At 38.2% G+C, this 27816-nt stretch overlaps 1 protein-coding gene across 3 annotated transcripts; it reads left to right on the forward strand.

Annotated features, from left to right (window-relative positions):
- Nucleotides 1-1942: 1942 nt before the first annotated feature.
- SLC33A1 (solute carrier family 33 member 1) lies at nucleotides 1943-25008 on the forward strand. Of its 3 annotated transcripts, XM_081300596.1 has the most exons (6): nucleotides 1945-3142; nucleotides 13300-13490; nucleotides 18093-18277; nucleotides 18516-18633; nucleotides 22078-22293; nucleotides 23179-24212. In XM_081300596.1, exons 1-6 carry the CDS (start codon nucleotides 2368-2370, stop codon nucleotides 23344-23346), a joined length of 1653 nt encoding a protein of 550 aa, XP_081156722.1. In that variant the 5' UTR covers nucleotides 1945-2367; the 3' UTR covers nucleotides 23347-24212. The 3 variants fall into 3 exon arrangements, with proteins under 3 accessions (XP_081156724.1, XP_081156722.1, XP_081156723.1); XM_081300597.1 differs by lacking the exon at nucleotides 13300-13490 and having other exon boundaries at nucleotides 2864-3142; nucleotides 23179-25008; XM_081300598.1 differs by lacking the exons at nucleotides 13300-13490; nucleotides 18516-18633 and having other exon boundaries at nucleotides 1943-3142.
- Nucleotides 25009-27816: the final 2808 nt, after the last annotated feature.

A 27816-nucleotide genomic window follows, 5' to 3' on the forward strand; every position in this document is an offset into this window, starting at 1 on the left:
GTCGCCAGGAACATGACAAGCATGCACCATTGCACCCAACTTAGGCAACATATTCAAAGAACAAAATGGAACAGATTAGGGCTGGAGTTGTGGCTCAGTGGTAGAATGTTTGCCTAGCACATGTGAGGCACAGGGTTCAACTCTCAGCACCACATTAAAAATACATAAATAAAATAAAGGCATTGTGTCCATCTATAATTTAAAATCTACAACTTTAAAAAAATGGAACGGATTAGTGATTTCCAAAGAATGGGAACACTTTGGTCCAACTATAAAGGTGTGGCACCATAAAGGCACAGCACTTAAAAACAGAGCATAAGGGGCTAGGGTTGTGGCTCAGTGGTAGAGCACTTGCTTGGCATGTGTGAGACACTGGGTTCCATCCATATAAAAATAAATAAATTAAATGAATGTATTGTGACTGTCTACAACTGATTTTTTTTAAATACAGCATAAGAGGCATACACACCAACCAGTGCATGTAAAAATTGGTGCAATCTAAATAAGGCTAGTTATTAGTCTAGTTAATGTTTTACAGAGATCACTTCCTGAGTTTATTGTACTGTAGTTATATAAGGTGTTGTCCTAGGGGAAGCTAGGTGAGGGGTACATGGAATTCTGCTACATTTGCAATATCCTGAGAGTCTAGGTTTATTAAAATAATAAGGAGTTGGGTGAGGGGCAAGAAACACTAGCTTATTAAATATTTTCTTATCTTTGAAAACAAAACCATCTGCTGGCTATTCATGGTCTCATATGTTGCTTCCTTTAATCCTCCTGATGTCTTGTAAATATTATAAACTCTCATATTCCTTGAAATTGAGAGTAAGATAAGTAATTCGTCCACGGCACAGTTACTCTTAGAGATAGCATTTGAGTCCAGAATGTTGTATACTCCACTTATGGGTTTTTAAACTCAATCCTGATTGGTCTCACTTATATGACACCATAAGCTATTCTTCTATTTGACAAAATTTAGAAGATTTTATAGTTGTCATTTTCTGCTAAAAAAAAAAAAAAAAGACTCTCAAATTCCTGTGGGGTAAACAGCAAAACAGTTAAGGGGAATCATCTATGGTTGGAAGCGCACATGTACGGGCAGCATATGTATACAATTACAATCGTTAAGGTAAAAATATTAAGTATTAAAGAGGAAAAACAATGTATTATTAATACCAGGTTAAGCGATGTCTGAAAATTACACAATCGGGGATTTAATAAAATACTTGGGCATCACTCAACTATTAGATATGATTTCTCGGTATCTCCACTTCCAAGACCTTGTTATGCTTTGCCAAGAATTCTAAGAAAGGGGAGCCACTTAGAATGCACAATCAAGGATGCCAATGGTGACAGCTCACAGGATCTTCCACAGTGGCACATGGAGAGGTGTGATACGTCTCAGAACCAGACCGCCCCAGCCCGCGGGGGCTGGGGACGATCATCAGGGTTCACATATTCCTTCCATCGCGCCCGCAGCTGCAGGCAAGCCTGGCGTCTTCGGCAGTTGCGGTCACTCCATAAAGGCCACTCGGCCAGGCTTCTTCCCACTGCTCTGAGGCACGGAGCGACCTGGCGTCCTGACTTGTACCCCCAGGTCCTCTTCCCCTACTGGCCCACACAGCAGCAGACCCCACAGCGCGAAGCCCCATAGCGAACTTAACTACACCCACGAAGCCTTAAATGCTGCCAAGAGTACCGCCCCGCGGCCATCGCTGGCCAGCGCTGCCCGTGCCCGGCATGCCCGTCACGTGGCGGCGCAACCCAATGAGCAAGACCCACGCAGTCCAGACAGCCGCATGCGCTCACAGAGCCGCCGCAGTACGCCGACGTTAGTGCCCCTCGAAGGTCCGGACTGCAGGGAATAAGGGTTCCCACGGAGCATTGTTTCCGAGCTAGGTCGCGGGAGCGTGTCCTGATTGGCTAGTTCTGGAGGCGGGGAGGGGACCTATTTGAGAGAGGGACCGCTTCCTGAAGCTTGAGGCAGGAAGTTATCTGTTTTTGGGAGTCCTGTGGAGAAAGTCTTCTCTGCCGCACTGGTGGCGGCAAGGGCTGGAAGTGGCGGGGTGCCGACCGTCTGTCCACACAGCACCACGGCTGCCTCCTCCAGCCCCGAGCCCGGTGCGGCCGCCCCGGGGGCTCCTCCGGGATCCCTGAAGCGGCTCCGAGGGGCGCGTCCCCAGGCGTCGGTGCCGGCTCGGGGACTGGCTGCGCTCTTGAGCGCTCGGGGCCGCAGTGGGAAGGACCCCCGCCTCTCCTGGAAGCCCGAGGCCCGGGTCCACAGCGCCCGCCTTGGACCTGGGACCCGACGGAGCCAACACGCTCAGCCCGGGCCCGCTGCAGGCGGGGCTCTGCCTCGTCTCTGACATGTCGCCCACTCTCTCCCACAAGGACAACAGTCGGCAGCGGCGGCCAGGGACTTTCAACCACGCTCTGGACATGAAGAGCGGCCCCCTGCCGCCGGGCAGCTGGGAGGACAGCCACCCGGCCTCAGCGGGCGGGGAGGGGGACCGGGAGGCCCTCCTGAGGGACCCCAACCCCGTGGACTTCCCCAAAGCCCCTCGCGGCTGCCGGGCCGAGCTCAGCAGCATTCTGCTGCTGCTGTTCCTCTACGTGCTCCAGGGCATTCCGCTGGGCCTGGCAGGCAGCATCCCTCTCATCCTGCAGAGCAAAAACGTCAGCTACACGGACCAGGCCTTCTTCAGCTTCGTCTTTTGGCCCTTCAGTCTCAAGTTGCTCTGGGCCCCGTTGGTGGACGCGGTCTACTTTAAGAACTTCGGTCGGCGCAAATCCTGGCTGGTCCCTACACAGTACATATTAGGACTCTTCATGATCTACTTGTCCACCCAGGTGGACCGTTTGCTCGGGAATACGGACGGTAGGACCCCCGACGTGGTTACTCTCACCGTGACGTTCTTTTTGTTTGAATTCTTGGCCGCCACTCAGGACATCGCGGTGGATGGCTGGGCATTAACTATGTTATCCCGAGAAAACGTGGGCTATGCTTCTACCTGCAATTCCGTGGGCCAAACCGCTGGCTACTTTTTGGGCAATGTTTTGTTTTTGGCCCTTGAATCAGCCGACTTTTGTAACAAATATTTGCGGTTTCAGCCTCAACCAAGGGGAATTGTTACTCTTTCAGGTAGTGTATTTAAACCATTTCGCTGCTAAGTTTATCTTAGGTGTCTGGGTCCCTCGGACAGTGTGTTTGACGTTGCAGGGAAGCTCATTATTTAATTTGCTGGAAATCTTCGCGGTAGATTACTCGAGGTGTGTTTTCTGTCCGGTTAAAGCGGGCTTTGAAAGTACAGTAAAGCCGAACGACTGCTATACAGCAGTGGTAGTTGATCAGTACCCTCCAGTGAATAGGGAGAAGCAACCCAGAAAATAACAAAACTCTCAGTTTAGGGACCCACGGGCACTTGCTTGAGTCTCAGATGCACATTTTTTTTTTTTTTTTTTAAAGCTAGCTCGTGGGCTCACATTTTTACCTTTGGGTTTTGTGGGATTGAGATTTCCATCTCCATTCAGATCCATTCCCACCCCAGTCTTGTGCCGGTTGTCCTCATCTAGCCTTCTGGTGAATGGAGCAGGGTTGTTAATTCATTCACACATCATTGAGTCGCTCATGTGACAGGATTCAAAGGGCCTCCTGTGAATAAGACACAGTCCCTGTGCCAAGGAATGGAGAGATGGTCCATTTGGGGGAGCCTAGAGTTGCCAGCCATTGACTGCCTGCTGGAGTTGGGCATTGCATTGCAGATAGCAGTTATTTTGTTCTTTGCTGGATTTTTGTTTAGACTTAGTTAATCTTTTGAATAGCTGTTTTAGTAACTATGGAATTTGAACTTTTTTCTCCAGTAGATTCTAAAAATAGTTTACTTTTTGATTTAACTTACCTGTAGTGGGCTTCTATTTTGGGGTTTAAACATTTTAATTTTATTCTCCTTCAATTTTTTTCAGTGGATTTATTTTGGGGGGGGGGCAGGGGACAGGGTTTACACGTGCTAGGCAAGTGCTGTACCACTGAGCTGTACCCTTGCTGTAACCAATCATTTTGAGGAACTTAACAAGAAAAAATCATGAAACAAATGAAATTGTTTAGATAATTAAAGAAGAGTTAAACATACAGGCACTGTTTAGAAAATCTATTAAAAGGAGGAATAATTTTTTAAAATTTTGAATATGTTCTGTGATTATAAAGTAGTACTTGAAAAAGTAAATTTAGAACAGAAAAGCTAAGATGAGAGTAGAACCCTTTAGACACAAAGCCTTATTAGGCTGAGATTGGCTTTTTTTGTACCTTCAGGGATCCAGGATAATCCTGAACTCAAGAAATAGGCTTTCTGGTTAAAATACCCCTTGGAGTCGCTGCTCAACTCATTCATACAATCAAAGAGCTCCCTGGACACTGAACCTCTAAAGGGAAACAGTCTCTCCTGGAGCAGAAGCATTGGGGTTTCCTCGGGAGCATAGTATAGTTGAGCAAGGGACTGGGCCAGACCTCAGCAGCACTGCTACTTGGGAGGAACCACTTCACCTTTGAATTAGTTATTAAAAATACAATTCAGATTCTTTGGTCAGGTTCCCCCAAATTCTTCTGAGGTGTCCATGTTCAACTGCTTGAGCTTTGTTTTGGCAACCCCCTACTGGAAGTTGCTTATAGGCTGTTCTTCACCTTGTTTCAAGGCTGCAGAGCAGAAAGTAGACTCTGTTTTGAGGAGGTGGAGTTAAGTATACGTTTATTTTTTACTGTGACTTGTTCAGGACCACATTTTACAAAATGCCTTGTTTCCTTTATTGTTTCTGGAAAGGAAAGTTCTATTAAAATTGTTTTGTTTGAACATAGAATAGGTTTTTAAAATTATGGCTTATTTTGAAAATTTTTGAGTTTAATTCAAATATGCCAATACCTTCCAAAGTAAGGTAATATTCAGAGACAATTGTTCTGATCAGATGGCTTAGAGAAATTTCTGGAATATTCACATTCAAAGATTCCTTATTAATGAATGTCTGACTTAAATCTAACCAAAAACTGCAACATTATTCTTTGTACATTTTCATTATATAGTGTTAACAAGCTTAGTTGCAAATAAAATACTTAAGCTATTTGTTAAAAAAAAAAAAGAAAGAAAGAAATAGGCTTTCTGGTTTTCAAGAATCCTTAGAGGCAAAGAGAGACCTTTCAAGCTGCAAGAAATGATGAAAGTAATCCAGAAGAACATAATGTTTTATTACTTGAAAAGTTCATATATTTCATTTATATATATATATATATATGGAAATTGAAGTCAACTGATTAGAGATAGACATGTACTGGTAGTTTGTTTTCTGAGTCCTTATCTGGTGCTTTTCCTTTAGTTGGTAGGATAGGCATTAGGAAAAACCTTGAAACCTAAACATAATCATTTGCTGACTGGACTTTCCTACCAGAGAAAAGCAACACTGTAATTCCTGATATCTAAACACTGTAAGTCCTGATGTCTAAATAACCTGCTGTGGAGTGCCTTATTCCAGAAATAACAGATTGAAGTTTTTGTGTTAATTTTTTTTAACTGTCTAGGCCATTTACTCAGCACTAAATGCCAGTTTGGTGCTATCCAGGTGGTAGGTGTTATGATTTAATAAACCCCGGGAATTTTCTGTTCCCAAGGAACTCAGTTTATAGTGAAGATTTGTGAACCAAAATGATGAAGTGGGTAAATGGATAATGTAAATGAGTCAACTGAGTTGGTCGAGAGTTTATGAATTGGAGGGGACAATGATGACATGAAAACCCATGCCCCTATAAAGGTAAGAGTTTCAATTCCAATAAATTGTTTTCTTGTGGCAGTAGGATCCCAGGATTACTAGATCTTATATATATTCAAGAAAAGCTGGAAATTCCCTTTATGCAACTAGGCCTTCTTTTTAGAATTGAGGCAGGACTAATTGGCCCATTACTAAATAGACCAGTTATACATACACGGAAGTACATCATTTAGCATCCACATCTAAGGTTAAAACATTACCTTATGTTCTCAAAAAGGCAAAAGTATACAAATGGAGAACAGATCTGTAGTTTTTAGCTTAGGGTTGTGGGTGGGGAGAAGTTAGGTAAGTATTAATGGATAGCATGAGGGAGTTTGGGAGGTGATGAAATTGTATCTCCCCCACCCCCCGTACTGGGGAATGAACCTAGGGGTACTGTACACTGAGCTACATCCCAGCCTTGGTTTTTTTGTTTTTTGTTTTTGGTATTTTGAGACGGGGGCGGGGGGGCGGGGTGTGTCTGTAAATTGTCCAGGCTGAACTCCTACTTGTGATTCTCCTACCTCAGCCTCTGAGGTAGCTAGATTATGGTTATGCACCAATATACCTGGCCTCTTCTGTATCTTGATTATGGTGGTAGTGATTTGAAATCTCTGCATGTGTTAAAACTCACACAGCTAAACACCTAAAAGTTCAATCTTTTTTTTTTTTTTAAAGAGAGAGTGAGAGAGGAGAGAGAGAGAGAGAATTTTTTTTAAATATTTATTTATTTATTAGTTATTGGCGGACACTACATCTTTGTTTGTATGTGGTGCTGAGGATCGAACCCGGGCCGCACGCATGCCAGGCGAGCGCGCTACCACTTGAGCCACATCCCCAGCCCCAGATTTTTTTTTTTTTTTTAATATTTATTTTTTAGTTCTCGGCGGACACAACATCTTTGTTGGTATGTGGTGCTGAGGATCGAACCCGGGCCGCACACATGCCAGGCGAGCGTGCTACCGCTTGAGCCACATCCCCAGCCCTAAAAGTTCAATCTTTAAGTTATTTATTTATTTATTTGGGACCGGGAATTGAACTCATGGGCACTGGACCACTGAACCACAACCCCAGCCCTGTTTTGTATTTTATTTAGAGGCAGGGTGTCACTGAGTTTCTTAGTGCTAAGGCTGGCTTTGAACTTATGATCCACCTGCTTCAGCCTTCCAAGCCACTAGTATTACATGCATGCACCACTGCGCCTGGCAAAAGTTCAACTTTAATGTATAACAGTTTAAAAGTAACATTTATTTTTTAAAACATTTAGAAAACAATTCATTATCTTAAAAGCTAATGTCATTCAAAGTATGATGATATAAAACTCTTGTGTTTAGCTCCCTTTTTGTCTTCAATGGAACAAGGTAATCAATCTGGTGGATCTTTTTGAACTTATTTTCAAATCTTGGGGCCTAAGTGGTAAAGTGAGATAAATGGAGGAGTGCTGGGGTTAGACTCAGGGGAAATTAGATATTAGAAACCAAAAACCCACACCCCAGAAGGAAAGTCTTAAAACTTTTTTTGTTTAAATACAAAGAAAAGAAGAAATGATATTGTGTGTTTTCTTGATCAAGTAAAGAACTAGAAAATGCTTTTGTGTGGTTAGTTCATTTACAAAATACACTGTAAATTTAAAAATTATTTGTCTTATATCTTAGTTTGAATTTCACTTCTAATGTTGAGAATTATTTAGAGGCCAATTGTATTAGCCTTTACTATATAACTTTATCAGTGTAAGAATCACAGTGACTAATTATAAGCAGTATCCTACTTTCATGTTTAGTGTACTAAAAAACTATAATCTGAGAAGGCAAAATAGACTTACCTAATACAAAGAGCTGTTCTGTTTCTAGAGAATTAAAAACGTGAAATATAAAATCCCTAATTTTACCATTCTTTAGACACAATTGTGAATAAATCTTACATTTTATACTTGTTCTTTAATTTCATTCTTTTCTTTCTTTTTGGGAATACTGTCTCTACTGGCTAAAATTCAATGGTCATTCATTAAACTGTAGAATAGGTGATTGTAACATGTCTAGAGATTTCTAACTTTTTTGTTTGAATTCTAGCACAATCTTAGAACTTTCACCTATATAAACTTTCCACATATTTTTTAAAACTTATATTCAAATAATTATAGATTCACCAGAAATTGTAAAGAAGTGTTTTAGAAAATCTTGTGTACCCTTCTTGCTTCTTCTTGTCAACATCTTACACACCTAGAGTATAACATCAAAACCAATAAATTGATGTGGATACAATCTGTAGACCTGGTTCAGATTTCACAAGTTAAGTATGTACACACTAGTGGTGTGTGTGTGTGTGTGTGTGTGTGTGTGTGTGTGTGTGTGTTTAAGTGTGTAGTTTTGAGCAATTTCATCCCATGTCCCAACGATACTCAGCTGTGATGGTTCCTTATAGGATTCCTTTATGTTGCCTCTGTAACTATCCATCTCTTCCTCTCCACCCATCCCTAAATCCTGGTAGCCATTAATCTGTTTTTCATCTTTATAATTGTCATTTCTTAAATTAAATCATTCAGTATCCTTTGGAAACTGACTCTCTTCATTTGGCATCATTTCTTTGAGGCTTCTCGAAGTTGTATGTATTAATGGTTTCTTTTTATTTCTGAAAAGTATTTTATTTACTTTTTTTTTTTTTTAACAGTACTTGAAGTTGAACTCAGTAGTGTTTTACCTCTGAAAAACAACCCCAGCCTTTGTCTCTTTAACTTTTTTGAGGCAAAGTCTCATTAAATTGTCCAGGCTGTCCTTGAACTCATGATCCTCCTACCTTAGCCTCCCATGTAGCTGGGGTTACAGGCATGCACAACCAAGTCCTGCAGAAGTATTTGTTAGTATTTGCCACAGTTTTTTTTTTTTAGTAACACATTTATTGAAGGAGTTCAGTTCAGTTAGTAACAGATCTATTGAAGGAGTTCTTTCTAGTTTTTGACTCTACTATCTGAAAATAAGTCTTCCTTTCCCTGGGGAAAAATGTCTAAGATAACAGGTGCTGGGTTGTATGGAAAGTCCATTTTTAGTTTTGAAAGGCCTTGCCAAACTATTTTTCATAGTAACCGTGCCATTAAATCTTCCTGCCAGCAATGAATGAGTGATCCAGTTTCTTTCCATCCTTGCCAGCATTGGTGTTTTTGTTTTTTCTTTTAGTTGGTCTGATAGTTACATAGTCTGTTAATTTTATAGCACAATATAAGTTGTAATAAAATAAAATACTGGAGGGTCTGGGGTTATAGCTCAGTGGTAGAGCACTTGTTTCACACGTGTGAGGCACTGGGTACGATCCTCAGTACCACATAAGATGAATAAATAAAGTATTGTTTCCATCTACAACTAAAAAAAATTAAAAAATAAAATAAAATACTGGAATAATTACATGAATACTGTCTGAAGAGGATGAAGTTGCCAAACTGCAACTGCTGATTCCAACCTTGAATCTTGATGTGATGTGAGTGCCAACAGTTTTATAAATCTGACTTCAGCTCAAAAGATTGAGGGATGTCATATTGTACAAAGGTTGTAAAAGTTGATGCAAGAACCTCCTGTCATAGCTTCAGAATAGAGACGTATGTTTTTAGTTAAATGAATTTTGTGTCTGGCCAGAACAGTGATTTACTGACATGTATTCAGTAATAAAAGCACCAGAGTTAAGGTGACTTGGAAGCATTGAGTATATTGGCCTCTTAGCCTCAGTCCTATGTGGTAGGCTGAGTTTGAGTCTAGTAGAATAACATGCCCCTTAATTGAAAGCCAGCTGCTTCAGTTGGTGCTTGACTAATGAAATAACAATCTCTTCTACCTCTGGAGGAAAACCCAACGTTCTTGGAATTAATGAAATAACATGTGATTGCATAAGTTGTACCTTCCTACTGGATTAAGAAATATAAGAAATTGGGATGATTTCCAAATTAAACTTGTATTTACCCTTTATTTGAGATACATGCTGTCTTTTAGAAACCTAACCCCTCAAGTAAGAGGAGTACGTTGTATAAGCAAAACAGTGTGGTGTTTGTTTATTTGTTTGGCGTTGGGGATCGAACCCAGGGCCTTGTGCATGCAAGGCAAGCACTCTGCCAACTGAGCTATATCTTAAGCCCCAAGCCAAACAATGTTTTGTGTGAGTTCTCTTCAGTGGCTTGGCTATTTTGAGCAATGTTTAAGGGAGAGATTTGTGGAATAAAAGAAAGGTCTATTTCTGCTAAATTTCAGGTGAGGGCCCAGGGTCAGACTATAATATTACTGCTTCAGTTTTCTCTGCTGTGAAAATGAGAGCCTTGAACTGGGTGGGTATCCAGACCCTTCATGCCCTGACTGGTGGAGTAGAGCGTTACCAAAACCAAGAAAGTGAAAGGAATGCCTGATTGTTTATTTAGATCAGAAGTTATCAGGTTGCTTTCCTACCATTGGCTTCTGAAGGACTGAAGTTAATTTCCGAATTGTTAGAGCTGCAGGGAGGGAACCTGACCTGAGCCAAGGCAGGTTGTATCAGTCAGTGCTGCTTATTTTTTCTCTCTTCCAATGGTGGAAGAGTGATTCTACACCACAAAAGTCCAAAGTTCTCAATGAAAGCCTTTAAAACTTTAAAGTTTTTTCAAAGTATAATGTTTTATCATAAATCTTGGAAAGTTTCCTTCTCCAATATATTGTTATTGCAGTATTTCCCTATAAATTATTGAGAAAGCTACATGTGGGTTTGGTAGCTCATGCCTGTAATACTGTGGAGGCTGAGGTAGGAGGATCTCAAGTTCCAGGTTAGCCCAGCAACTTAGCAAGACTCTGTTCTCAAATAATAAAAAGGGATGGGAGTGCCTCCTGGAATCAATCACCAGTACTCCTACCCACACAAACAAATAGAATGAATTCTTTAGGAAGTTTGTTTATTCTATGGATTGGCATTCCGTTTGGCATACCACCATATGGAGAGGAGGAGATGGGGGGGGGGGTGTGATACAAGTAGCCAGTTTAAAGAAGTTCGGTAGCATCCATGTTCCAGACCTCGTGGTTGAATTAACTAAAATGTATACCTGTTCTTTTAAGGGTATCTGGCTGGTAAAAAAGAGTCTCCTTGCTGTGGGTATATCTGAGCATCTGGTCAAGTAATGAAAACATTCTTGTTTTGAGACTAGACCTGAGTTTGAATCACACCTCTGGCACGTATGGTTCATGATCTTGTTTGTTTACAAAGTAGGAATAATATATTGTCTGTCTTGGTCAGAGGTTTCTAAAATTTAAATGAGATATCCTTGTTTTTCCCAGTGTTTATGTAATAGACACTCAGGTGCTACTTTTTGTATGCTTTTGGTCTCTGATGAATGTTACATGCTCTTAATTTTTGCATTGGTGGGAATACTAGGTAAGATCTTATAGCTACTTTACAGGTCTTTGTTTAAAAATCATATTTATGAAACTTGAACATCATCAGCTTTGACATCTTGATCATATGTTTATATATCAATGTTTTTGCTGATAAAATGCATGTATCAAAATTAACCAAATTGTTAATGATGCAGTATTTATATATTTTTAATAATGATATGTCTTTACAGTGATTGTTATATCATGCTATGGATGTTCTCTAACATCAAAGTAATATGAATAAATAATGATTTGCTGAGCACAGCGATACACGTCTTTAATCCCAGCCACTTGGGAAGAGGATCCCAAATTTCCAGGCAGCCTGGGCAACTTAGTGAAACCCTGTCTCAAAATAAAAAGTGTTGGTGGTATATATAGTTCAGTGGTAGAGCATTTGCCTAGCATTTGGGAGGCCCTGGATTCCATCCCCAGCACCACAAAAGGAATCAATAAATGAAAGGAGAAATACATGAATTTTAAAATAAATAATCTAGTGGTCATTATTTAAAATAAATATATTCATAAACTTCTGGGAGAGGCTAAACTGTTCATTGGCTTATTGGTTTTTTTGCTCTTGTTTGTATGAGGTATGGAAAGCCCTTGAATTTGGGCTCTAAATGATCCATTGTCGTCAGTACTCCTTTCGTGTGTACTGATATTTTTTCCTCAGAGCACAAAGAAATTAAGAATAAATTTAGCTGCAAGCTTTACTGAAACCTGTTTGATCTTATTCCACACCTGTAATCCAAGCTACTTGGGAGCAGAGGCAGAAAAATCACAAGTTCAAAGCCAACCTGAGCAATTTAGCAGAACCTTGTCTCAAACTAAAAAAGGGCTGAGGATGTAGCTTAATGGTAGAGTGCTTGCCTAGTATATGTGAGGCCCTGGATTAGTTCTCGGTACTGCCAAAAGAAAACAAAAAGAAGAGAGGAGGAGGAGGTGTTTATTTCCCCTAGAGAAATAGAACTCTTAAAGTAGTATATAACTGGAAAACATTTTTTAAACAATTTTTATGTCAATTTTATTGAGGTACAATTAACATACAGTAAGACTTGCCAAATTTTGTGTGTGTGTGTGTGTGTGTGTGTGTGTGTGTATGTGGTACGGGGGATTGAACCCAGGACCTTGTGCATGCGAGGCAAGTACTCTACCAACTGAGCTATATCCCCAGCCCTGGAAAACATTTTTAAAGATTTATATAGAAATTACTAATTGGAATTTCTAGTCACAGTGAAAGTATTATGTATTTTTTTCAGAACTTAACAGCTTCTGAATTGCTGGGATTACAGGTGTGCTCCACTGTGCCCAGCTTATTTTGAGACTGGGTCTCTCTAAATTACCCAGGTTGGCCTTTAATTTATGATCCTTCTTTCTCTTATAAGTATGTACCTTCAAGCCTTAAGAAGATTTTTAAAAATTTTTAATTTATTTTTTCCCCACATTTTTTATTAGTGTATTATAGTTGTACACAATGATGGGATTTATTGTTACATATTCATACATGCACACAATATAATAATAAACATCAAAAACATTGGACAGTTTAGAAACAAAAAATCGAATGTAAATAATCATCAGTTGCTTATTGTCTGCATTGTTGTAATGTAATAAAGAGCTGAAATGGTGTGTGTAAGTATAACTGATGAATCTTCTGGGATATGAAGAACATCTTCTACCCCCAGCCCTGTCCTTGTTTTATTCAACTCAGTCAAGCTTTTTCCATGGTAAAGTCTTGCATGCCGGGGCTGGAGATGTGGCTCAAGCGGTAGCACGCTCGCCTGGCATGCGTGCGGCCAGGGTTCAATCCTCAGCACCACGTACAAACAAAGATGTTGTGTCCGCCGATAATTAAAAAAAAATAAATATTAAAATTCTCTCTCTCTTTAAAAAAAAAAAAAGTCTTGCATGCCTATTCTGGATCTGGGTATTTTAATGCAGATTTAGCAGAAGTAGGACTGTTACTTGTTGTGCCTCATGTGGGGCCTAATAGATAGGCACCTATATCACTTGATTTTTTAAAAAATTAAAAAAATTTTTTTTAGTTGAGGAAAAGTTGTAAACAGAATTATTTAGCATCATTGAAGTTATGTCATTTCAAAAGTTAATTACAGATTTAAAACATTCTTAATTTCAGATTTTCTTTTTTTCTGGGGAACTATATTTTTAATAACAACGACATTAGTTGCCTTTCTGAAAAAAGAAAACAAAGAAGTATCGGTAGTAAAAGAAGAAACACAAGGGATCACAGATACTTACAAGCTGCTTTTTACAATTATAAAAATGCCAGCAGTTCTGACATTTTGCCTTCTGATTCTAACTTCAAAGGTAAGAAACTGATAAAGCAAATGTACCATTCTGTTATAATTACCAATATCAGGGAATAGTTTCAATAACTTTTCATATAAGTTCCTTTTCACTGCCATTATAATTTAACAACAAAAAAGAACATTTTTATTAAATGTATTTTAAATGACTTAATGAGGTTATCAAATATAATTTCAAAGTAAGATAAATGTTTTGGGATCTTGAAAAGATTTATGTCAGTGTGAAGAACTGCTGACTTATTTAATTAACAACATTAATGCTGGGAGTAGAAATGAATGCCTTAAAAAAGCAATAGTTGGGCTGAGGTTGTGGCTCAGTGGTAGAGCGCTTGCTTAGCATGCATGAGTCACTGGGTTTGATTCTCAGCACCACCTAAAACTAAAATAAAGGTATTGTGTTCACCTACAACTAAATATATATATATATATATATATATATATATATATATATATATATATATATATATATATATTTGAAAAACAGCAATAGTTCTGTACTGTTATAACAAGTATACCATTAATTCTCGGGTAGTGAAATTATTAACTGAGTGTTTTACAAAGGTGTGGAAGTGTTTGAATATTAGAAGCCTGTTTAAAAATCCATTGGATTGTTTTTTAAAATATTGAAAAGAAATAATCATAAAATACATGAGATTACTGGTGACTTAGTCTGTTAAATGTCTCTGTTTTATAGTTTTGAAATATTTTTACGACATGTTAAAAGAAAGGTAAGTATAGTTTATTGGAGGGAGCTTTGCTACTGGAGGGATTAATATTCCTTAAATCTGGAATCTTACAGAATTTTTTTTTTCTCCGTACTGGGGATTGAACTCAGGGGCACTCGACTACTGAGCCACATCCCCAGCCCTGTTTTGTATTTTATTTCGAGACAGGGTCTCACTGAGTTGCTTAGTGCCTTGCTCTTTGCTAAGACTGGCTTTGAACTTGCGATCTCCCTGCCTCAGCCTCCTGAACTACTGGGATTAAAGGCATGTGCCACCATGCCTGGCAAGATTTTTATTTTATCTATGTAAACCTCTCTTCATAAGCACTTTACTGCTATCTTTTGATCCCTCTAGAGGTAATATTATAGCTTCCTTGCTTTCTTCTTGTTTTTTGTTGTTCTTTTGTTGTTTTCCACCATACAGGGGATTGAACTAGGTAGGGTTTCCCACTAGGCAAGTGCTCTATTTCTGAGCTACATCCCCAGCTCTTTTTTAAAAAGCTGCTGCTTTTTTTTTTTTTTTTTTTTTTTTTATGGTGCTGGGGATTGAACCAAGACCCTAGAATATGCGAGGCAAGCACTCTACCAACTGAGTTATATCCCCAGCCCTAAAAGTTTGGTTTTGAGACTGGGTCTCATTAAGTTGCTGAGGCTAGCCTTGAACTTATATTCCTCCTGCCTCACAACCTCCAGAGTAGCTAGGATTACAGGGTGCACCACCATGTCTGGCTTTGCTTGCTTTATTTATTTATTTATTTATTTATTTATTTATTTATTTATTTTTGTTTTAATTAATTGTACATCATAGGATTCCCTTTGATACATTATATATGATGGAATATAATTTCTCATTCTTCTGGTTACCTCGATGTATTGACTTCTTTTTAATGGGCATATTGGCATTAGTAATGTGATGACTTTTTAAAAATTTGTCTAATTAGGTACACATGATAGCAGAATGCAGTTTTATTCATTGTACACAATTGCAGCACAACTTTTCATTTCTCTGGTTGTACACAATGTAGTGTCGCACCATATGTGCAGTCATATGTACCTAGGGTAATGATATCCATTTCATTCCATCATCTTTTCTGCCCCCATAACTCCTCCCTATCTATCCCTCCCCTTTGCCCAAAGTTCCTCTAATTTTCCCATGCCCCATTCCCTTTATGGATCAGCATCCTCTTATCAGAGAGAACATTTGGCCTTTGGTTTTTTGGGATTGGCTTACCTTGCTTAGTATGATATTCTCCAACTTCATCTACCTGCAATGCCATAATTTTATTTTCTTTTAATGCTGAGTAATATTCCATTGTGTGTGTGTGTGTGTGTGTGTGTGTCTATATACACACATACACACATACATACATACATACATACATACATACCACAGTTTCTTTATCCATTCGTCTATTGAAAGGCATCTAGTTTTTTTCCCCTCAGTTTAGCTATTGTGAATTGAGCTGCTATAAACATTAATGTGGCTGCATTATTATAGTATGCTGATTTTAAGTCCTTTAGATGTAGGTGGAGGAATGGGATAGCTAGGCCAAATGGTGGTTCCATTCAAAGTTTTCTAAGGAATCTCCATACTGTTTTCCAGATTGGTTGCACCAATTTACAGTCCCACCAGGAATGTATGAATGTGCCTTTTCCCCAACATCCTCACCAACATTTATTGTTGTCTGTATTCTTGATAATTGTGACTTCCTTAACAAAAGACTCCTAAAGTGCAAGAAATAAAATCAAGAATAAATAAATGGGATAGACTCAAACTAAAAAGCTTCTTAGCAAAAGAAACAATCAATGAGGTGAAGAGAGAACCTATATTTTGTGAGCAGATTTTTGCCACATGCACATCAGATAGAGCACTACTCTCCAGGATATATAAAGAACTGAAAAACTTAACACCAAATAAATGGACTAAGGAGATGAAAAGATACTTCTCAGAGGGCCGCTGAGAACGAAAATAAATAAATAAATAAATTCATTCTCTCTCTCTCTCTCTCTCTCTCTCTCTCTCTCTCTCTCTCTCCCCCCCCCTCTTCTCTCTTAAAAAAAAAAAGATACTTCTCAGAAGAAGCTATACAATTGATCAACAAATATACGAAAAAAAAATTCAACATCTCTAGTAATTAGAGAAATACAAATCAAAACTACTCTTTAAGAAAGATTTCATCTCATGCCAGTCAAAATACTTTTATTTTAAATAGTGAGTTTTTTCTCCTCTTTAGTGATAGGGAAAGAAAGTTTAGAAAATGCTGAAAAGTTCAAGCAAGATAACATTACCTAAGTAATCATTTAGAAATTAATATTACTGTGCATATCTGTAATCCAGTGGCTCAGGAGGTTGAGGCAGGAGGATCAAAAGTTCAAAGCCAGCTTCAGCAACTCAGCAAGACTATAAGCAATTCAGCAAGACTCTGTCTATAAATAAAATACAAAAAAGCTAGGGGTGTGGCTCATTGGCTAAGTGCCCCTGGGTTCAATCGTGGGTCCTAAATAAATATTTTTGGCATGTTTTCTTTTAGCCCTTCTTTTTTTCTTTCTCCACATGTGTGTACACATATGTGTGTATAAATATGTTTCATATATATATATTTACACATATACTTTAAAAGTAGAATTGGATCATTGTAATTTTTTAATCTATTCAAAATATATTACAGTATCATTAAGTGGTTTTTGAAAGCATGCTTTTTATAGCTACCGAATGGCTATAGTGATATCAGTTTGCCCTAATCCACTCAGTCATTTTTCTGTTATATATTCAGTTTGTTTGTTTTTTTAATTATAAAATGCACCATTTTTGTGTTTCTTTTTATTTAGTGTTCTGAATATTTTTTCTAATATTCTTCAATGGGCAGCTAGTAGGTCAGAGAATGTGATTACTCAACTGCTTTGCAGAAGGTTGTACTAATTTTTACTGTGCCTAGCTATGTGTAAGGAGTTGCTTTAAAACCATAGATTTATTTTTCTTGCTTTTAAGTTGTATATATAAATGGACTATACAATGTGTAGCCTCACGTCTAATGCTAGTGTTCTTCAGCGTAACACAATAGTGCAATATGTGCAGTTTATTCATTAATATTTATTTATTTTTTTATACTGGGAATTGAAGAAGGATCCTTTACCACTGAACTCTTCCCAGCCCTTTTTATCTTTTATTTTGAGCCGGGGTTTCACAATTACCCAGGCTGGCCTTGAACTTTCGATCATCCTGCCTCAGCCATCCAAGTCACTGAGATTTCAGGTGTGCACCTCTACGCCTGTCTTTGTTGTTGTTGTTTTTAAGAATTAATCTAACTGCATCATCCCCCCCCAATTTTATTCACTCTCTCAATGACATTACAGTGAAACATTAGATGTCCTTAGGAGCTTTGTTGTGATCTATTAGAAATCATCAAAAATATATACATGTGGCAGCAACACCTCATTTCAACTGGACTTCTTGGAGTTAAAGGTCTTTTAAACTTAAAATATACAATTCAGTAAGTGTGAATTTTTCTTTTCTTTATTTTTTTAAGCTTTTTTTCTAAGAGAGAGAAAGAGAGAGAGAGGTTTTTTAATTTATTTTATTTTTTAGTTCTCTGCAGACACAACATCTTTGTTTGTATGTGGTGCTGAGGATCGAACCCGGGCCGCATGCATGCCAGGAGAGCGCGCTACCGCTTGAGCCACATCCTCAGCCCAAGTGTGAATTTTTTATACTGTTTATTGTAACAGATTGGACTTTTTTTAAGTGGAGACTTAATTATAATCAGAGCCATGTATAATTACTACAGATACTAAATTTTCTGTTGTTTTTATTAAATATTATTAGTAAAACATAGGATCAACTGTGTCTTATGTAACTTTTTTTTTTTTTTCCCTCCCCAGATTGGTTTTTCAGCAGCAGATGCAGTAACTGGACTGAAATTGGTAGAAGAGGGAGTACCCAAAGAACATTTAGCTCTACTGGCAGTCCCAATGGTTCCTTTACAGATAATATTGCCTCTGATTATCAGCAAATATACTGCAGGTCCACAACCACTAAATGTATTTTACAAGGCCATGCCCTACAGGTAAAAATGAAAACCTTTGTAAAGGTTAAAGTGGGAGCATTCATCAGTATCACTGATATGAATTTAGCATGTGTGGGAAAAGGCTTGAAAAGCATCTTTCATGTCAGTGTCATGTATATGCACTTTCATCTCTTTAACGGGTTTCAGATACAGCCGTCTTCCATATGATAGGCACATGGATTTTTGTTTGTGTTTTTTAATCTTAAATGGAAGTCAACTCAATGCTCCTTTTTTGTAGATTGCTGCTTGGATTGGAGTATGCGCTCCTGGTGTGGTGGACTCCTAAAGTAGAGCACCAGGGAGGATTCCCTCTGTATTACTACGTCATAGTGCTGCTGAGTTACGCCTTACACCAGGTGAGCTTTCTGTGGTTTTCCCTGGAGGTGAGCTGTTCTGTGACAAATAAAGAAGGTATTTTTCTTTAGCTGCCTTAAAATATAATACATGTTATTATTTCAGCATGGGTTTCACACTGAAAAAATTAGTTGATTGTGAATTTTAAAACTTAAAGTTTTTTTTGCTGGGGATATAGCTCAGTTGGTAGAATGCTTTCCTTGCATGCACAAGGCCCTGGGTTCAACTCCCAGCACCATAAATAAAACAAAACAAAACAACATAACTGATAGCTTTTGATGTAATGAGAGTTCTGTTCATGATAAGGAGCTTCTTATTTATTCATTGATTCATTCATTTATCTTTTAAGAAAGATGTTGTTTGACTTTATATTTTATTAGAGAGTTTCCTAAAGTGTAGTCAAAGAAATTCAGATAACCAGACACTTTAATGGGGAAAAAGGCACAAGGCCAGATAAATTTGAGAAATGATGTACGACATTTTGGATCTGATTCCAAAGCCAGTTAATTTTACTCTTTCTAAGTATTCCTGTCTATCCCTAGATTTGGGTTCTTTCTTTCTTCAATTTATAATATATTTTCTTTCTGAAAGTATTGAAAACTAATGATGGTCACTGGATTAAAGGCACTAGGCTATGGTTTAGATTCTGTATTGAAAGTTACTGTTTACTCTGTGATTTTGGAAGCTGCATGTTGAGCTTGGTTTTCTTGCTTACTTGTGTTTGTAATCCCTAAAAGAAGCTATCTCCTCTTTGCTCTAGCCTTGCCTAAGCTTCTGTTGCAGATGAAGTATTTTGTTCTGGATGCAAGTGATTCAAGTAAATGGCAGAGCCCCAGCAGTAACTTTGGAATTCAACACAGTTATTGCTAATATATATTTCAAAGTCGTTGTTACCTTGTCTAAACCCTTTCAAAGTTATATTTACTAAGTTCTTAATGTAGTTTTTAACAAACACCTAAAAATATGGCTACCAATTAATCTCAGTAGTGTTGCTTTTTGCACACAGTTAAATCATTTAGGAGAATTCCAGTAGTAGATCATGTCAGATAGTTTGCTAAATCATTGAGGTCTGGCTAGACTTTTTGTGTGTGTGTGTGTGTGTGTGTGTGTGTGTGTGTGTGTGTGTGTGTTTGCCCATACTTAGTTAACGCTAGGCACATATGTATTTTAAAAGAAGTGGCTTATTTGTTTTGTGGTGCTGGGGATTGAACCCAGGGCCTTGTGCATGCAAGGCAAGCACTCGGTACCAACTGAATTATATCCCCAGCCCAAAAGAAGTGTTTTAGCCTGGGTGTGGTGGTACACACCTGTAATCCCAGTGACGTGGGAGACTGACGTAGGAGGATCACAATTTGAGGCCAGCCTCAGCAACTTAATGAGACCCTATTTCAAAAAATAAAACAGAGCTAGAGATACAGCTCATTGGTGAAGGACGCCTGTGTTTAATTCCTAGTACCTCCTATCTCCAAAAAGAAGTGTTTTAACTCAGTCAATGCTTCACTGTGCAGATAAAGAAAACCTATGTTGTTACCATCCCAAAATTATTTGTTTGACTTTAGATTTCATTAGAGACTTTCCCCAAATGTAGTCAAAGAAATTCAGATAACCAGATGCTTTTTGGGAAAAAAGGTACAAGACCAAGTAAGTTCAAGAAATGATGCATACCAATTCTGTAGTAAATAGTGCCTTACTCATCCTTCAACAAATATTAAGTGATCACTGAATCCATGCCAGGAACAATTCTTTGTTTTTTTTTTCTGGTACTAGGGATTGAACTCAGGGGCACATGACCACTGAGTCACATCCCCATCCCTATTTTGTATTTTATTTAGAGATAGGGTCTCAGAGTTGCTTAGTGCCTCAGCCTCCCAAACTGCTGGGATTACAGGCATGTGCCACTGCACCTGGCCCAGGAACAATTTTTTTTTTTTAAAGAGAGGGAGGGAGGGAGGGAGGGAGGGGGAGAGAGAGAGAGAGAGAGAGAATGAGAATATTTCAATATTTATTTATTAGTTTTCGGCAGACACAACATCTTTGTATGTGGTGCTGAGGATCGAACCCGGGCCGCACACATGCCAGGCGAGCGCACTACCGCTTGAGCCACATCCCCAGCCTCCCCAGGAACAATTCTTAATACTGAATATAGCTAAGAAAATCATGCCAAAATCTTGCCCTTAAGGAAGTTATGTCCTAATGACAATCAGAAAGCCTGCAGTGAAAGGAACCTTTTAAATGTCGTGTAACTTGCTGGGTGTGGCAGCACTTGCCTGTAATTCAAGTGACAGAGGCAGAGGTAGGAAGAGCCTAAGTTTGAGACCAGCTTTAGCAACTATCTTAAAAAAGAAAAAGGGCTAGGGATGTAGCTTAATGGCAGAGCACACTGGGGTTAATCCCCAGTACAGATGAATGAATGAATGAATGAATGAATGAATAATGTAATGTGTCTCAGTGTTTCAAGGAATATTCTTAGAAACAATGTTTCCATCTTCCTAAATAGAGGGTTTATTTAAGCCTTTTAAGTTCTGTTTGCTTTTAGGAAGGTTTTCCTCTTTAGTTTTTTTTTAATATGTTTTTTATATATAGTTGTAGATGGACACAATACCTTTAATTTAATTTAATTTTTTTAATGTGATGCTGAGGATCAAACCCAGGGTCTCGCACTTGCTAGGCAAATGCTCTACCACTAAGCTACAACCCCAGCCCTCTCTTTAGTTTTTTATACAAATTTTGAAATGCTATTTTCCTTCTGTATGTGTATAGGATAAAAAAAACTATGTTTCTTTGAGTGTTTACCTATATAATACATGTATGTGCATAAATACATATATGCACACGCATAACAAAATAGTATGTATTTAGGTACAGAAATGACATTTTGCTGTATGCATCCTTCAGTGCACCCATCACTTTCTGTGTTGTGCTTCCTGGACTGCTCATGGTGGAGTTAATCTCTCATGTTTGTACCCTCATGGTACCACGTGTGCACTTCTGTGTACAACACTGAACCTTACCACAGCTGTTGATTCCGTTTTATCATCTGTCATACATTCTTCAGGCACAAAAGGACTGTTTCTTACTTGTATTGCCATAGTCTTAAAGCCTGACTTATAGTATGTGCTCAATAAATGTTTGTTGAATTGAGTTCAATAAAGATAATGAAAATTAGTTTTCAGGATCATGATTTTGATGGTGTTTGGTTTGGTTTTGGTTTGGGGATGTGTGTATGGCACTAGGGATGGGACTCAGGGCCTTACACATGCTAGCTAAGCAGTCTACCATTGAGTTATATTTCTAGCCTGATTTTGATGTCTTTAATTTGGATCATAGCTTTATAAGTAAAATTATAGGAAATATGGGTGCTGTGTAGAAGTAGAGCATGTGCTTAGCATGTTGGAGGCTCTGGGCTCAATCCCCAACATACTGAAAAGTTTTACATTTTTCCCTAGATTACATTGTACAGCATGTATGTTTCTATAATGGCTTTCAATGCAAAGGTTAGTGATCCACTTATTGGAGGAACATACATGACCCTTTTAAACACTGTGTCCAATTTGGGAGGAAATTGGCCCTCTACAGTTGCTCTTTGGTTGGTGGATCCCCTCACAGTGAAAGAGTGTGTAGGAGCATCAAATCAGAATTGTCGAACACCTGATGCTGTTGAGGTAAGTATGTTTTGATTTTTAGATAATATTAAACTAATATTAAGACATAACTTTCTCATTTTCCTCTAGAAGTACTGTGTACTACATCTTTTTTGAAAAATCACGTTTGCATGTAGTTTCTAGAAAATGTAAATGGAGGCTGAGGCAGGAGGATCCCAAGTTCAAAGCCAATCTCAGCAACACAGTGAGGCCCTAAGCAACTTAGCAAGACCCCATCTCAATATAAAAATGGGCTGGGGATGTGGCTCAGTGGTTAAGTGCCCTGGGTTCAATCCTTGGTACCAAAAAAAAAAAGGCAATTTGCCTATAGTTCATCTGTCACAACTTATGTAACAATCTCTGACAGCCAGACTAGATCACTTTAAAGATGCTTCTCAGCAAAGAAGGGACGATCTCTCTCCCTCTCCCCACCATGAGGGTAATGATCCTATATAGTAGATGTTGAGTAAATGCATAAGTAATAGCTAAGTTTTATAATGATAAGAAAGGGAAAAATTCACTGGGTATTCATATAACAATTGTAGCTAAAACTGAATGGTGAGTGGTTTGTTGATAAACTATTTCAAAGTAGCATTAGTCAACTTCTTGAGTAAGTTCATTGAAAATTTCTTCACATTTCCAGATATGAAAAGCTTCATTTTGAAAATGAGTATTGCTTACAGCAAGAACTGAAAATTGTTTTTAATCCTGTTACATTAGCATATTAGCATAATTAGCATATTAAGAACATTAGCGTATTTTGCCATTTGAATTGAATGAAATATTGAAATGTTTTATCAAAATGTATTTTGATTAATCCTTTTAATTAAAAAGTAGAAACTTTAATTACTGGCTTCCTTTCATTTTGAAATTGTGGAACACTCGTGATTATTTCTTTTTTAACAGCTTTGCAAAAAACTTGGCGGCTCATGTGTTACAACCCTGGATGGTTATTATGTGGAATCCGTTATTTGTGTTCTTATTGGATTTGGTTGGTGGTTCTTTCTTGGTCCAAAATTTAAAAAGTTACAGGATGAAGCACCATCTTCATGGAAGTGCAAAAGAGGCAATTAATGCACATGCTATTGGACATTCTAGAAGGTAACCATAGTTTAGTTTTAATTCAGAGAGCTATGATAATCAGTGCACAGGAGTATAAAATAATATTTTAAGCAAGGAAATTATTAATATAAAATGCCAAATGTTGAAAAGTAGTAACTTTATGTATGATCATTTTTTTTCCTTGTCTTTTCAATGTATTTAAAGTTTTCTTAAGGTCAGGAAATTGGTTCGGAAAGAGCTACTCTGGCCTTTTTTATTTGATCTATGTCTTTTTAATTTACTGACCAAAGCATGTTTTAAACTGCAATGCAATAGTCTTCGGTGGAAACCATGCAGTCAAGTATTGTTCTCAGTACCTGTCATTGAGCTGTATTTAAAACCACAGTATAGCATATTAGATGGAAGAGAACTTGGTATTCAGGTTCTAACTACAATTAGTTTGATTTGTTGACAGTTAAAGTCTTACTTGGAATTATAAATTGGTTAAGTTTTATGTGGAATTTGTTGAGAATATAGACTACTGAAACATTATTTAATTTAGTTTTTTTTTCCTTACCATATCCACATTGTTCAAATGAATCTGTGTTAAAAAGACTATTTTAAATGTATTTCCTGCTTTTGTAAGCATTAAAGATTTATAAGATTATTCAGACTATTTTTTATAAAATGAAAGCTATGATTTTTAATTTATTGATTTCTCCTGTTCCTACCCTGATTTTGGGGAAAATATTTTGATTCCTTGTTAACTTTTACCCTAAAAATTAAATATTTTTGTTTGTCACAAGTGCTTCAAGGCACACAGACAGCTATTGAGGGGATCAAGTTTAGTCTTGTTTATATGTTCATGGCAAAGTTTTGAAAATAAAAATTAAATATTATTGTTCCAGTGGTTTTTTCTTTTTTTTTTTAATTACCAAGAGGGGGAAAGACAGTAAAACTTTACACTTAACTGAAATTTAAATGAGTAATATGTTTTAAAGAGACAGAGACATTTTGTGCCTTTGACAAATAATGTGGTAGGAGAAAATTGAATGTTTCTTAAGCACTTTACTAATAAAAAATATCTCATAATTACTTTATGCCAAATCAGGTACTGTATTTTCATTTATTAAAATCTTATTTGTGCACTGTAGTTACCAGTGGAGAGTTGCTATTCCAGAAGAATTAAGCTCTAAGTACATTAGTGATTTCCAATCTATAATGTGCACCCAGTGATAAGGGTCTTTGCATATTTTGTGTTGGGTTGATACTCTAACTCTTTAGAAATTACAAAATTTCTTTAAAGGTTAGGGCAAATAGATTGGGTTATAAATCTTAATACTTTTATGTTAGTAGGAAAATATATACTAACTCCTGATTTTGTTAATTTTATGACATAGGTTGAATTTTAGAAAGGGGTTTTTATAAGTAATGGAGGATAAACTGGGTGGGATAAAACAGGTCACGCTGAAGAAAGATGGGGCGGTGGCCTCTAGAACGCATGCATTGCCATTGGAAAGCCTATATTGGGCATCACAGTCAGATCCTGAAGAATCATCCGGAAAAATACTCACCCTGGAGGCAAGAAGGCTACACAAAGCCATGGACTACAGACAGTACTTTGTGACATGATTGTCCATTATTATGTATTATAATCAAAATGTTTACTTGAATAAATAAAAATCCACTTAACTATCACATGTTAAATGTATTTTAATTTTTAATTTGTGGATTAAGAAGTTCAGATTTCCTAATATTCATATTGTTTTACATACACACACTTTCATAGTTTTAAGTCTATATATCTTTAATGACTTGAAGTTTTAAAACATCTTAAACCTTTATAAGGTGAAAGCCATTGATTGCATTTGTTCTAGAAATGAACAAAAAATTATTTTGAATTATAGTCTTGGATAATTTGGGTACATGTTTATAACGTATACCAAAAATGATTCATTAATAGTCACATAACTATTAACAACTGTGTTGTGTACATTGATCACAAATAGCATTTTAAAATAAATGATCTACCTGAATCTCATTGTAAATGAATAGTACTAGAAAATGCTACCTTATTTTTATGTGTGGTTTTTGATTGGTTGATCCTGCTAATCAGATCCTGCTTTCAAATCTGGACATTATGCCCTCCAGCTGATGCATTATATGTTGACTGGCTAACTGTGGATTGAATAGATCTCTCTTTTTGTCAGTATCTCCATATGTGCATTGCTTACAATCTGAATACGGCTGAATTTGAAAAATTCTTATAAATTAGCCAAAACTAAAACTGAAAAACTCTGTCCATTGTGAATATTTTCATTTTTGGCTTATCAGTTGCAAAAAGTTTAACACCTCAGCAGATTTCTCTAGAACTTTTTTATATTAAACTTTTGAAATCTCATCTGCAATCTAAAACTTCTATTGGATTTTATCCATTTTTTGCAGCGGTTTTTACCCTAAACAGATATCAGTGGGGCCCTGAAACCCTTGAATTGCTTACAAATGTCTGAATGTGTAGTTTTTAATTTTCATGGATAGAACATTTGTTAAAATCTTGAATGGGCTGCAGTCCAAAAATGTGTAATAGCGTTGGCCTTGATTGTGGGCTGCACTGTGAAGCACAATCATAAAACTGGAGTAATAGCTGTGAAGTTGCTTAAATCATCTTGAAAAGAATATTAAGAGAAAGCTATGATGAAAACCGGAAGGTGGCTGCATGGGTAGTGCTGAACTTGAACCTTGAAAGGCTGAGAGCAGATGAGGCACTGCCGCTGGAAGAAAGGACACAGTGGTGGATGATGTCCTGTTGAGAGCCACAGCCAAAGGGGCCCCAGTAAACTTCCAGCTGCCAGCAAACTTCACAGCAGCCCCAGCAACATCTAGCTGATTGGCTCCTCTGTGGTGATGTTCATTGGGCTGTTTCCCTGCCCTTCAGACTGCCAGCTGATGATTGGCTCACAGCGGCCCCAGCCACATCTAGCTGATTGGCTCCTCTGCGGTGATGTTCATTGGGCTGTTTCCCTGCCCTTCAGACTGCCAGCTGATGATTGGCTCACAGCGGCCCCAGCAACATCTAGCTGATTGGCTCCTCCACGGAGCTGCTCATTGGGGGACTTCTTTGGCTCCGCCCACACAACCCAGCCAATCAGCCTCAAGAACAGGAGGATTGTGGGAGGTGGTGAGGGTTGTGTGGGAGTGAGAGGCTTGTGGGAAGCCGGTGGTGGCAGTTGGGCTCTGAGGGGTTTTTTCCTGAGGAGCTGTTTTGTTTGGCCTTTGTAGTTCTAAAAATAAAGTTAGTTTCTTTTGACAAGTGGCTCCTGAATTGTGCCCAGCCAGACTGCGGCATTTGGTGGCTCGCACGGGAGCGACTGAGGGTAAGTAAACTGCTCGCCCCTGAGGGCAGGGCGAGAGGATGGATAGCCATTCTAAGTTTCCTCTTTTGTTTTGACCCAAACCACAAATATACGGAGCACTGGAGGAACCCAGCAACCCCATCAGGGTAGTGACCAGGACACATTGTCCATCAGATCCCTCTTCAGACAAACCAGAGGGAGCGCAGGGTTGGACATCTGCTCCTCTGCCAGATCAGTACTAACTCCAGAGATGGGAGTTCAAATCATTCCCACAGGGGTAAAAGGACCTCTTCCCAAAGGAACAGTAGGCTTATTATTGGGACGCAGCTCTTCTACTCTAAAATGACTTTTGATAAGTCCTGGGGTAATTGATCCCGATTATGAAGGTGAAATAAAAATTATAGCCAGTTCTCCAAAGGGTATGTCAGTAATTTCACCAGGAGATAGAATAGCACAGTTACTAATAATACCAAGCCTACATGATAAATTTTCCAGTCATGCTGTAGAAAGAGGTTCCAAGGGATTAGGCTCCACCGGTGTAGATTGGGCTATGCTTTCTTTAAATTTAGATTCTCGCCCCATGCTAAAACTAAATATTCAAGGACATGAATTTAATGGGCTACTGGATACAGGTGCAGACCTTAGCATCATCTCTCGTCAAGAATGGCCAAAACATTGGCCATTACAACAAGCCACTCAAACGCTTCGAGGCCTAGGAGTGGTGACTAATCCCGATAGAAGCGCAATGGTATTAGATTGGAAGGATCCTGAAGGATGTGAAGGAACTATACAGCCATATGTATTGGATCATCTTCCTGTAAATTTATGGGGACGAGATGTCTTAGATCAATTAGGTTTGACATTAACAAATAACAACAATCAAAATGCACCCACTATTATGGCTAGACAAGGTTTTAGGAAAGGAAAAAGATTAGAAAAACAAGAACAAGGTATAGCAGCACCAATACAAATAGATCAAGGAACAGGCAGACATGGGTTGGATTTTCACAAAGGGCCACTGAGACAATAAAAATTACATGGAAATCAGAAAGACCAGTATGGGTTCCTCAGTGGCCCTTGACTAAAGAAAAGATACAAGTAGCCCATGATCTGGTCAAACAACAATTAGCGGAAGGACATATACAACCTT

The sequence above is a fragment of the Spermophilus citellus genome (assembly GCF_964194105.1).
Source record: "Spermophilus citellus genome assembly, chromosome: 7".
Classification (NCBI taxonomy): Eukaryota; Metazoa; Chordata; class Mammalia; order Rodentia; family Sciuridae; genus Spermophilus; species Spermophilus citellus.